This window comes from Pseudonaja textilis, chromosome 9 (assembly GCF_049901715.1).
Source record: "Pseudonaja textilis isolate UNSWEBS1 chromosome 9, rPseTex1.2, whole genome shotgun sequence".
In the NCBI taxonomy this organism is placed as follows: Eukaryota; Metazoa; Chordata; class Lepidosauria; order Squamata; family Elapidae; genus Pseudonaja; species Pseudonaja textilis.
The window spans coordinates 27,422,020-27,434,458 of NC_141998.1; the positions used below are offsets into that span (position 1 = coordinate 27,422,020).

Below are 12,439 nucleotides of genomic sequence, written 5' to 3' on the forward strand. Positions count from 1 at the left end.
GCTAGGTGACAAACTCCAAGATTGGCCCCTGGACCAGTCATTGGGCTTGTGCTAAGAGGGCCGGACTTGGAGGGAGAGCCTCCCTGCGCAGAAGGATTCCAGGAGAGTCCCTGCAGCTGCTGCCGCTGCCGCTGCCGCCGCCGCCGCCATTGCTGAGAGCTCCCAGGGAACAGTTACTTCAAGAGTCTCTTGGCCAGAGCAGTTCAGCTGACCAGCTGCAGGCAACCCTTGTAGTCTGTAATGACAGGTAACGGTTGCATTTTCTGGGTTAGCTCCCCACCTCACCCCATGAGATGCAGGCCCCTGAAGATGTACCTATGGGTGGGGGTGGAATCCCAGAGCTCTGAGAAATAGCCGGGTTTCCACCTGGCTTCTTCTGGAGGTTTAGCATGGCTCTTCTTCTGGGTGGCCCTGATGGGCAAAGGGGAGAGAAAGCAGGAGGGCTGAGTGATGTTTCAAGGGCTTTGGCTCAGCAGCCTCACCCTGGACCTGGGTAGGTTGTGTTCCCGGGATTCTCTTCTGGCTAACGACATTGACTGTGCAAGGAACTGTCGCCAGGTGGACTGTGCTTTTTGGGTCTCTCAGCCAGTTGGATGACAGAAGACACTTTCTCTGAGGGTTCCTTGAATTTAGGTGATGAAACTTGGGGGAGAACATGTGCAGAAATTCTGGAGGATTTGTGATGGCAGTGGTTCATCAACAGGAGAAACAAATGGTAGACCTACAACAAATGCTTGCTGAGGGAAGGCTGGCCCACCAGAGGATGTGCTTAGATTTTGTCCATCTTGGAAGAACACAAGTGGCCTCAATACCTCCTCCTGGGTGGAGATGGCCCAGCCTCAATTATCTGGGTCTTCCAAGGTTGGCAAACGCAGCCATGTGCAAGTCTACTCTCAGAGGCTACTCAGAAAAGAGTTGACTGGGCTTGTCCCTTTCTGTCCTCTGCTTCTCCCCTCATGCTGCATCCCCAAGCCATGTCTGCCATGTCTGTTCAGGATGGAATCGAGGCCCTGAGGTTTGCAAACTCTTACCATTCCTCAAGAGGCTGGACCATTGCTAAAGGAGCACCTACTTGCCTCCCATTGGCAATGAAAATGCTATTTTATCAAGATTTACTGGATATCATTTTTCTTGCTATACTATGTGCTTAAAATTACATTTTCAAATGATGTAGTTTGACTTCTTGGAAGATTTCTCTTGAAAGAAGAGAAATGTAAAAAGAAAGAACAAAGAGCACCACTCCCCTGAAAAGACACCTGAGTTTACTTGGGAACTGTTTCATGCTTGATAAGAGAAAAAATATAAATATGAATATAAATCACCGGGACCTGATGGATTACATTCCAGAGTTCTGAAGCAGCTGGCAGATGTTATCTCAGAACCATTGTATTATATCTTTAAAAAATCCTGGAGCACCGGGGAATTACTAGAGGATTGGAAAAGAGCTGATGTAAAAAAGGAGAGAAAAGAAAACAGACCTAGGAAACCTCAGACCAATCAGCCTAACATCAATATTTGGGAACTATTGGAAAAATAATAATTAAAAAAACAGATTTGTGAATACCTAGAAACAAAGTTATAACTAGTAGCCAACGGGATGTTAAAAACAGATCATGCCAAACCAATCTTATTCTTTGACAAAATGCCTAAATTAGTAGACCAAGGAAACACTGTTGACATAATATACTTAGACTTCAGCAAGGTGTTCGACAAAGTAGACCACAACCTACCAGTACTTCTTGATAAACTAGAAAAATGTGGGATAGACAGCATCACCACCAGATGGATTTCTAAAACTGGTTGACAAACCATACTCAGTAAGTAGTCCTTAATGGTACTACGTCTACATGGAGGGAAGTAAACAGTGGGATACCACAAGGTTCCATCTTAGGACCAGTACTCTTCAATATCTTCATAAATGGCTTAGATGAGGGAATATCAAATTTGCAGATGACACTGAGCTGGCAGAAATAGCCAACATCCCAGAAGACAAATCAGGATCCCAAAAGATCTTGATAAACTTGAACAATGGACCCTATCCAACAACATGAAATTTTAGGTGAAGAAAAGAAAGGTTTTACACTTAGACAGGAAAAAACAAAGGCACGAGTACAGTGTAGGTGAAGCCTGGCTCAAAAACAGTAACTTTGAGAGGGATCTTGGAGTCCTAGTGCATGATCCTTTAAACATGAGCAAGCAGTAAACAGCAGCACCAAAACAGCTAATACAATCCTTGGTTGTATAAACAGAGGCATAGAATCAAAATCATGTGAAGTAATAGTACCACTTTTTAAAGCTTTAGTAAGGCCACACCTGGAATCCTGCATCCAGTTTTGGTCCCCACATTACAAAAAAAAGATGTTGAGACTTTTGGAAAAAGTGCAAAGAAGAGCAACTACAATGATTAAAGGCCTGGAGCACGTCTGCGTTCCAAGTGCTATTATTCCCAGGAATTTCTGCATATAAGAACATAATCGGGGGGACCTTGTCCTCTCTTTCCTCTCTTTCCTCTCTCCTTCGGTTCTGTTCTCCCCAGTGTTTGACTTTTGCGGTGCCTTCTTTCGTGGAGAACAGACAGGATTCTTTGGGTCTCTGCTTTGGGGAGAAAGAGAAAGGAAGGGGGGAACCTAGCTTGGAAAAGCTGGGTCTCCCTCCTCAAAAGTTTTCAGTCTAGAGTGGATGCTTGGCTCCAGTGGCTCCTGAGCACATCCATCCCCTCCCACACAGAGGAGGTTTGCATGTGCAGACAGGAGTGCCTTCTACTACTCTGCCCCTTCTTTTGGAGTCAGGTGCCCCAGGCTCAAGCTCAAGGGCCTTTCATTTGGCAACTGGTATCAAACAGCCCACCGCCTCATCTTCCCCAGACCTTACTGTTTTATTTGCAGGAAGAGAGTCCATCAGCACCCTTGGTTTGATCCTTGGTGTCAGCCTCTCCCTCTTGATCCTCGGAGTTCTTGGCTATGTCCTGCTCAGGTGGTACCGGGAAGGACCCTGCTGGGACAGTAAGTGGGGCAGAATGGAGACATAGAGGTAATGGCAAGGTAACTGGTGACCCTAAGACTTTAGGGACAATTGGCCAAGGAAGAACCTGACTGGGGAGATTTCCTCATCTCAGACAATGGTCAGCAACGGTGGCCACATAGACGGCAGGCTCTCCAAAGTTGAACTCAGATTTTTAAGAATGTAGCCCAATTTTGGGAGGGGGGTGGAGGGGAACCGGCCCTTATCCTTATATGATCCTGCAGCTGCAACAGTGAATGTGGGGGCTCCTATTGTATGGGGGGGGTTAGCTGTGCATGACATAGAGAAATGGAAAATATTTTTATTTTATTTATTTATTAAATTTGTGTGGGGTCCGTCTCACTATCGAAAGTCAGCTCAAGGGGAAAGACTAATCCCTCCACACAGCTTCCCGCTTGGGCTTGTTCCTTATTAAAACGGCAGAGCCTTAAAGAGGGACTCCATCGTCTCTTCTGTAATTTTTCTAGAGAAGAAGTATTAAAAATATGGTGCTCAGAATTTAACTGTCTGACTTGCTTGCCTTGTTTTATTTCCTTTAGGGCCTAATTTTGTGTTCAGGTTTTGTCACATCCGGTAAGTGCATTTCAGGAAGCTGCTTTGGGGTTCATAAGAGTTGCAATTTATAAAAATGTTTCCTGCCTTAGAAGTGTACTTTTGTTCTGCCTATTTATTTATTAGATTTCTGGGTTGCCCATCTTGTCTTTTTTTTGCTTTGTGTCCATTTCTGATGCTCTTCTGTGTTTTATTAATTTATGGGAGCTGCTGATCAGATCCTGGTTCACCTTTCCTGGAGATAGCCCTCGGAAGGGCAGGAAAAGGCAGCTGCACTCCCACCCCCATAGGCCAGCCCAGGCAACAAGCAGAAGGGCTGAGAGCCAGCCCTTCTCCAGGAGGCCGACCTTCAGGGCTGGCCTAATTCTTTGGAACTGGCTCTCCCCCCCCACCCCCCCGAATGGATGCATGTGCCTTTTGTAGTGTTATGAGCCATAACACTAAGTCTGCCACCAACATGCTTCTGCCAGTTGATGTGCCTTTGCCCCCTTTAGCAACCTGAAGCCCCTGGGACTGGAGCTGGCCCCTCCCTTCACCATCAGTGGTTCCATGCATGGAGCAGGAGTCGGCTATGAGCAATTTCATGAGAGGGACTGTAGGTTGGAGAAGTGTGTAAGTGACCCTGAGGCTCTTCCAGCATCATCCTGGCCCCGTTCCACAGCTGCCATGAGGATCTGAAGTGCTTGGCAGCAGGAGGGTAAGTTTTGGGTGGATTTGGACAACTGTGAGAGAGCAGAGATGTGTGGACATCCACTGCCCCCACCCCTTCTGTATTGCTCCTTAGTACCCCTACCAGACTGGCCTGAAGGTGGCTGGCCAACCAGACTCAGTGTGTGGTCCTCGGTGGAACTACGCCTACCTGGAGGGAACTGTGCAGTGGGGTCCTTCCGGGTTCTGTCTTGGCCCCAGTGCTCTTCAACCTCTTCAGAAATGACCTACAGGAGGAGGGGATAGAAGGAGCACTCACCAACGGTGGATGACCCCAATTGTGGAGGAAATTGCTAAAACTATGAAAGATTGAGAAAGATTTTGACAAATTTGAACCTCGGGCCTAATCCAAGAAGATGCGGTTTGGTGGTGAGAAAAGTAAAGGTCTGCCCTTAGGTAGGAAAAAGCAGACGGAGAAGTGCAGGATAGGGAGCATCTGTCTCAACCATAGTTGACAGGGATCCAGGATGGGCTCTGGCTTAAGCCAAAGTGAGCCGTGTGCAGCAGCTGCCAAAAAGCCAAAGCGGTTCCAGGCTGCCTCAACAGAAGGATAGCACCAAGGAAGTGACAAGGCTGCTCTATAATGCAGTGGCGAGGTCACCTTTGGAAGGTTGCATCCATCCAGTTCTAGTCACCATGATACCAAAAAGATGCTGAGGCCCCAGGAAGAATGCAAGGAAGGGGCACCGAGGATGAATCCCACGAACAACAATGAAGAAACAAAGTCTATTTACAATAGCTTAACCAATGTCTACGGAGGATCTCAATCATCCAGGTCATGGTTGTCCTAAAGGTGCTTCCCCCCCACCCACCCCCAAAAAAATCCCCCAAACAAATCTGAACAAGCCCTTTTGCTTCTTGGATGAGAAGCAAGAAATTTTCAAAGGAAAAAAAAATCAAGAAACTCCATCAGCTTTTTGGAAAAAAGGCACCTTTGGAAAATAGCTTAACAAAGAGAATACTTGAAGGGTGTCCACAAGGCAGATTTAGGGTATGCGTAGCACCTGAGGGTAAAGCGAGAAGCCATGGGTGGAAGCTAGATAGAAGGAGAGCCAACTTGGAAATAAGGATGACGTTTCTGGCAGTGAGAACTCTGAAAACAGCAGGGAAACTTGCTTCCTGGAGTAGAGGGTGCTCTATTGCTGAAAGTTTTCAAGAAAAGATTGGTCATGGATTATGTCCGAGATGGTATGAGGACTTCTGCCTTGGGTAGGGAGCCCCAAGGTCCTGCCACTTCTATGATTCTGTGATAAGAGCCCCTGAGAATTCAAAGCCATCCTGGAAACGATGCATGGGGTATGTGACAAAGAGCAGGAATAATATCTCCACATGTATCCTTTTCAGGAGGGTAGTGGGAGGAGCATGGGATGGTCCTGTGGATCGAGTCATGTGTCCTATTGGGACTTTAGGGGGGTAAGCTGGATTATTCAAATTCCTCCTTGGCTGTTTTGCGTGATATGGAATTGTCTGGTGTCAGAAATCCTGGCCGTGTACAGGCCTCTTCTGTGTTCTATAAGGTTACGGCACCCTTCTCTTTAGGCCAATATTCTTGGCCAGTTGCAGTTCAGAACTGGCTGCAGTAACAACCCTGCAGCAAGCCAACCCAACACCCCCACTGATGGAGCCACTGAGCAGCAGTAGTTGGACAATGGTCTGGACTCCCTTTGCTTGCTTCTGGGCTGCTTCTCTAGAATTCTGGATTCTCTGCAGATGGGGGTGTGTGTGCATGTGCACACATGTGCGTGTAAAATAGAAGGACAGGAGTGGCTTGCAGAGCTACTCTTTTAACAGAGGAGTATTCCGAGTAGGTTTCTCTGGCGCCAAGTGGCTCAGCCCATGCTTCTCTTTTATAGTGTGAGTAGCCCCCCCCTTCCCATTTCTGGGACAAATCCTTGCTTTTAAATGCTGCCAGAGGGAGGATGGCTGGTCCCTGTTTAGGACAGCAGGGGAAGGGAGTGGGGGAGAGGCTCCATCCCCCAAAGTCTGAATTTACCATCATGGAAATGCATTTTTTATTGTGCTGTGTTCTGTATTCTGTACAATGGTAGATTTTGTCTTCTGTACAGATGCAGATGGATAAACTCAACAAAACATTCATACAAAGTCTTTATTATTGGTTCACCAGGTATCCTCATAACTCACATTTGTGACGAAGTTGTTCTTAATGTCCAATCCTTTGCATATTTGTCTTGTAGGTAAAAAGATGGTTATCTCCCTATCCTTTTTCTCCCATCTTGTAGCGGTATAAGTAGAACAGTTACCACGAGTCCGTGAGTTCAGCCAAGAGGAGGAAACCTCCCCCAACCCATCAAGGGTCAATTTAGTGACCAATCAGGATTACAGATGTGGTCACGTGACATGGACTACATTTCCCAGGATACCCTAACTACATTTACCATGATGCATTCCCTTAAGGGAACAGCTCACAATTGCTACCTAACTATCCAATTCCCATACACTGGCTGGACAGCACATGCTGTGTTCAAGGTTTAATCCTGAAGGATCACATAGCTAAACAATATTTATTAAATAAGGCAAAAGACATTGGTAAAGGTAATTTAGCTGCATTTAAAATAAATTAAATAAATAAAGTTGGTTTGTACAAAAAGATTCAAGGCTTTTTAAGATGATCCTTTTGTCTTAGGCTACTGTATTAACTACAAAAACTCTATCTGATAGTTTGATTGTTGGCTTTATCTTAGTGGTTTCTTGTAAGTTTTTCACATTGTCTGAGTTGGGTGGCCATATAAATTCTTTAAATAAAGAAATACAAATAAATAAATAAATGAAATAAAATAAAAGCTGGTCTGGGGTGCCCCCTTTAGGAAGCTTGGCCTGGGAGGACAGCTGGGGGGGGGGCAGGGGGCGGGCAAGATTTAAGGTGGTCCTGTGAGTTGCAGCAGATCTGGGCAGCCGAGCCTTCCCCCCAGCCTGTTGCCCAGCACCATCCCAAGCCAAGAGCAGGATCTCTGTCCCCTCCTGGCTCTTTCTCCCTGCTTGAGTTCCTTCTTAGAGGAGGAACCCAGATAGACCTCCAGTTTAGGAATGGCTGGTCTTGGGTCTTGCAGGCATGCAGCAGGGTTACTGCAGGGCTCCTCCTCCTCCATCGGGGAAGTCAACCAAATTGGCAGCTCCTGCGGATTTGGGGAAAAGCAAAAGAGGGCAGGAGGAAGGGATTTCTCTGAGAGAAATAGATGGAGCCCCATTCCGGGGGGCGGGGGGGAGTGCTGGGGCCGGCAGCAAGGCACCTGTTTACCATTGGGAGGATCCCAAAATGCAGGTCTTGCTTCTGCTGGAGACCTGCATGCTCCCCTTTCGTAGCACAGCCCTCTACAGGGGCATATGCTTTCTCTCGTGGGCAAGGCCCTTTTCAGAAGAAAAGGGAGAGTGAGCCATACCACAGCTGCTCCTGCTTAACGACTGCCCTGTTCACCAACTGTTCAAAGCTACGGTGGTGCTAAAAAACTAACTTTACGACCAGTCCTCACATTTACATCTGTCGCAGTGTCCCCACAGACATGTTCTTTGCATCCAGCGAGCAGTTACAATTATCACAGGGTCCCATGGCCATGTGACCAACATCTGTCAGCTTCCTAGCCAGCTTAATACAAGCAGAGCCAATGGAGGAGCTGGCAGTAAACAGCCAGCCGGGGTCAGAGAGTGGTTGGTCCAGTTACCAGATCACTGGGTGAAGGAGTTGCTGGTCCCAGCTGTGCTCGTGAAGCCAGGACTTCCTCACCTCTTTTGCTTTTGTTGCTGCCTTTGGAACACCTTCTGGAACAGCTTCTCCAGGCTGACAGGCTGCTCTTTGGGAGAGTGCCAAGGTGGTCAAGGTTGGAGCGATGTCCAATGAAAAGAAGAGGCAACCGGGAGCTTTGCATGTGGGATCCCTCTCCCCTTCTCAAGACGGGGTCTCCCTTCTCTGCAGAGTTCTGCCTTTGGGGATCCTGGGGAGGAGGCAGACCCCTTGTATCCAGCACTGAGAAGGAAAGCTCTGGGGATGGGATCCCAGCTCAGCTGTCGCTGGATCAGGGGAAGAGGCAATGGAGGCTCTTGTCTGGAGAAGCCCAACCTTGCTGGAACTGACTTGCAGGGCGATGGCTATGGTCCCAAGACATCCGAGGCCGTGCTGCTTGGGAACCGGTCCACACGATGAAGAAAGTCCTTTGGGAGAGCAATCCCCTGCAAGCCAGGGGGCGCTTCAAGGAAGGTCTGCTTCAAGTAGCCAGTTGCCTGGCTGGGATGAGAAAGCGCCTCCCCATCCACGCTGGAGGGAGGCCTTGGGCAATCCTCCGGATCCAAAGGAGCCCCTGACTGTTGCTTGTACCCAGAAGAATGGGCTCGAGCCAGATCCTTGGATGGTGACCCCTCCTCGCCCAGGGGCAGTTGCTCTATTATCCCAACGCTGCCTGCCTCTTTCTGCGTGCCAGTCTTTTGACCCAGGTCCAGGGTGAAATGCAGATTGTCCAGGCTGCCAAAGGTTTCTTGAAGGCAAATGCCACTGTCTGCACTGCAGCCGCTGCCTTCCTCCAGCCCTCTGCCCTCTTCCTGCTGGCAGTTCTTCTCTGGAAGCACCGCTCCAATGCAAAGACTCCCCCTCTTTGCCAGGTGTGCCTGATCCTGTGGACCCAGGAAGAACAGCTGCTGGATGGACTCGGTCTCCATGTGCAGAATGTGGCTCTTGCTCTCCTCCCTCAGACCCCAGCAGAAGTTGTGCCCAAGGGGTGATTTCTGGTATGCAAAAGAAAAGAGGAGGGGGAGTCAGCCTGCAGAGTCTCCAGCCAGCCCAGCTAGTGGTCACTCCAGCTCTTCCAAGAATCTCACCCAATTCACGAGATTCTTCCCAGAAAGAAGATTCTCCGCCCCCCACACACTCAATGTCCTCAGGCAGACAACAACCCTTTCCAGGGGAATCAGCATGTACAATGGCTGAATCAATCAATCAATCAATCAATCAATCAATCAATCAGAATAGAGCTGGAAGAGACCTTGGAGCTGTCTGGCCTTGTAGCTGTGATTGATCATCCTCTCTTAGCTTCAAGTGAGGGCAGTTTTTTTGACAAACGGCTTGTAAGTTTAAAGAAAGTTGGGCAGTTTGACTCACCCTCTAAGACACAATTTCTTCCTTTACAGTTTTTGAGGGGCTGGGATTTGGCTTCTCCGAGGGCCATCTGGTTTTGGGAAGGGAGTTATTTTGGGGAGGGGGGTCTTACCAGGACTGAAGGCATTCTTGTGGTCTTCTTCGTGTAGACAGAGGCCAAGCCCAGTGCTGCACCCAGAATGCCAAGACTTAGAAGAGTCAGGAAGGCCAAACTTGGCGTAAGGACAGCGTACTCTGCAAAGGAATGTTCCCACACACGATTTATCAGGGTAGGCCATTCACCCAAGATAGGCAGTGCTGGGCAAACTGTGCCCTCTCACTCTGGCCACCAGATGTATGAGCAGTTGTGTAGGAAACAAGCCAACAGTTTGATCCAGAAAGACACAGACACCAAGAGTGGTTGTCATATTTAGGACAGTAAAAGAACTAGGAAGATCCTAATGCTGAAGAGCTAGATAAAGGTCATTATTCTCCCTGTTAGTCTTGGGCTGAGACCAATAGCGCCTTCTCCCCACTCGACCGGTTTCTAGTCTAGAAATTCCAAAAACAAATTTTATCTCAGAGCCACTCAGAGGCCTCCAGACTTTTAAGGAAAGGAGTAAGACCAGTGACTTAGGTAGGCCAGCAGAGGGCTGCCTCTAAGATGAGTTTCACTCTGTGTGTGAGAGAGAGAGGGAGGGAGACAGGGTCTGGCTTCCTCCTGTGCAGGGAGTGAGTGAGTCAGAGGTAGAGAGAGAAGGCTAGTGCTCACCTTCTAGCGGGGGTATTGAGACGCACTGCTCCTCTGTCCAGTCGGCAGCGTTTGGCAGGGAGGCCACCCGAGGCTTCACACTGATGCAATACTGCTCTCCCCCCAGCAGTGGAGGCAGGTCAAATTCCAGGCTGCTGTGGACATGCACAAGCTGTGGAGGAGAATGGGCAGAATCGTGTCAGGCCAAAGAAGCCTTCCCTTCCCTTCCCTACCAAGCTCAGGACAGGCCACTTGTTGTCGGGGCATGTGGCACCCTTGGGCTCCTGAGGGGTTCCTCAGCCGCCGCCATTCCAACTCCCCCAGTCAGCCCCACGGCTCACCTGGGCACTGGTGATGGCTTGAGGCTCACCTCCTGATTGTTGGACACTCTTCGGACTCGGGCCAGATATTCCCCCCATGCCTCATAGCTGCCTTCATAAGTGAGGTTGGCCCAGCAGCTGGTGGGACGCTGCAGAGAGACCCGGAGCTGGTTTCCGCTCCTGGAGAGGGTCACCTTGGACAGCCACAGAGTTGCTGGGGAGGAGGAGGTGAGCAGTAAACCTGGAGGAAGCCGCGAGCGGTCGCCCTGAGCAGCTCCCCCCTCCCACTTTCTCCTCCTGGGGCCGCCCCCGCCAGCCGGTTTGGCCCCCTCGGCCCTCCAGGAAGAGCCGTTTCGCGTCCCCGAAGGAGAGGCTCTTCGGCGGCCTCTTGCGCTACCTTCGCTCGGCGTAAATCGGCGCGTCCATGTCCAGGCAGAGGAGCGGTTCCCGGCTATGGCGCGCACCCGGGCCAAATAGTGAAACGCGGGCTGCTGAGTTTCGCAGGTGAGGTCACAGGAGTCGAGCGCGATCCGAGTACAATTGGCGGCGGCCCTCCAGCTGTCCTTGCCGACCCTGCGGGCGGCGGGAAGTGAAGCCGAAGGCTGTTCTGACCCGGAAGACAGGCAAGGGCCCGACCAGACTCGCCTCTCGCTCCCGCCTTGCCCTGCCCTGCCCTTACCGCCGATACTGCACCTCGTACAGGACCCCGCCGGCCGGTTTAGGGCCCGGTTTCCAGCGAAGCAGGTGATGGAAGACGCGGGCCTGGAAGCGCACATCCGTGGGCGCGGCAAGAACCCGCTCTCCTCCCGAGGAGACGGGCAGCGGCCGGGCGTCCTGGGTCCGGCACCCGCCCCTCCCGCTCGCCTCCTGCGGGTCGGCCGCTTGGCAGTCGCCGCGGTTGGCTCTTCCCTCACCGTGGCCCGAAAGACAGGAGAAGGCGAGGAACAGCAGCAGCAGCAGCGCCGACACCCACCTCTCGGCCATCCTCCTAGGCGTTTGCCGGAGGGCGACTGAAAGCGGAGCCTTTGCTGGCGTGCGTGGAGCAGCTGGCTCGGCTTTCGCTTCCTCTGGGCATTCCCCGCTGGCCCCCTTTTGGGGAAAGCCCCGCCCGCGCCGCTTCTCCGCCGCTTCCTCCCAGGCCCCGCCGGTTTTGCCGGAGAAGGAGCGCAATGATGAACAGGTCTGCGCTGGGGAAGGAGCAGCTGACGGGGCCGAGAGAACTGCCGGAAGCCCTTGCCCCCCCTGCCGCCCCCCCACGCTGCCCACCTTCTGCTTCTGAACTGGGACCTTTCCTCGCCTCTAGACGGCCCCTGTCTTAACGGGAGGGAGATGGGGAGTCAGTTTGGTCTAGTGGTTAAGGCACCAGGAGAGAAACCGGGCGCCGTGAGTTCTAGTCTTGCCTTAGCATGAAAGTCAGCTGGGGGACCTCCGGCCACTAGAGAGGTTTGGTTTCCGAGCGCCCATCCTGATTTTCAACGGCTCGGCCTTGGGATGTCCTCCCGTGGGAACTGCCGCCTTCCAAAGCCTTTGGGGGGAACTGCTGGGTTCTGCACTCCGAGGCCGTTTCTGATATCCGCCACTTGGGTCTCCCCTCCGCTATTCTCACTTGGGGCTGTTTCTGGACCAAAAGACCCGAGCAGGTGCTGGAACGCGAGACCGAATAAAATTGCGTCCAGGGAAACCGCCTTTCCCACCCTCTGGAATTGACTTGCTGGGTGCAGGATGTAGGAATTCCCCCGCTCAAGCCTCCGTCCTTCTCATTCTGCAACACTAACCCTTTTGGGAGGGCGGGCGATAAAGAGAGTGACGTCGGGAAGGGCTTTAGAATAGAGGCAGCTCGTTTCGTTTTCAACTCCCGGGTCAGGCGCCTCTGACTGGCCGGTTTTCCCAAGCCGGGCTTTCCGATGCGCAGAGGCTGCGTTGAAAGCGGCCTCTCCTTTGGATGAGTGGGGCACGCTCGGACTTCTTCCATGGCCCGCTTGAAAAAAAAAGGCTGCGTCCCTGGCG

General features: G+C 51.1%; 2 protein-coding genes across 3 annotated transcripts; one reads left to right on the forward strand and one right to left on the reverse strand.

Annotated features, from left to right (window-relative positions):
• The first annotated feature begins 85 nt into the window (after window positions 1-85).
• SMIM35 (small integral membrane protein 35) lies at window positions 86-4,437 on the forward strand. Of its 2 annotated transcripts, XM_087939250.1 has the most exons (5): window positions 86-247; window positions 2,886-3,002; window positions 3,561-3,594; window positions 4,068-4,270; window positions 4,358-4,437. In XM_087939250.1, the coding sequence occupies exons 1-4, from the start codon at window positions 241-243 to the stop codon at window positions 4,249-4,251; spliced, it is 342 nt and encodes a 113-aa protein (XP_087795376.1). In that variant the 5' UTR covers window positions 86-240; the 3' UTR covers window positions 4,252-4,270; window positions 4,358-4,437. The 2 variants fall into 2 exon arrangements, with proteins under 2 accessions (XP_087795376.1, XP_087795375.1); XM_087939249.1 differs by having other exon boundaries at window positions 90-247; window positions 4,068-4,411.
• A 1,937-nt stretch (window positions 4,438-6,374) lies between these two features.
• Window positions 6,375-12,207, reverse strand: IL10RA (interleukin 10 receptor subunit alpha). The gene is made up of 6 exons (XM_026709010.2): window positions 11,112-12,207; window positions 10,830-11,005; window positions 10,483-10,646; window positions 10,134-10,284; window positions 9,495-9,616; window positions 6,375-9,012 (listed from the first exon to the last, which is right to left on the reverse strand). The coding sequence occupies exons 1-6, from the start codon at window positions 11,414-11,416 to the stop codon at window positions 8,383-8,385; spliced, it is 1,548 nt and encodes a 515-aa protein (XP_026564795.1). The 5' UTR covers window positions 11,417-12,207; the 3' UTR covers window positions 6,375-8,382.
• Window positions 12,208-12,439: the final 232 nt, after the last annotated feature.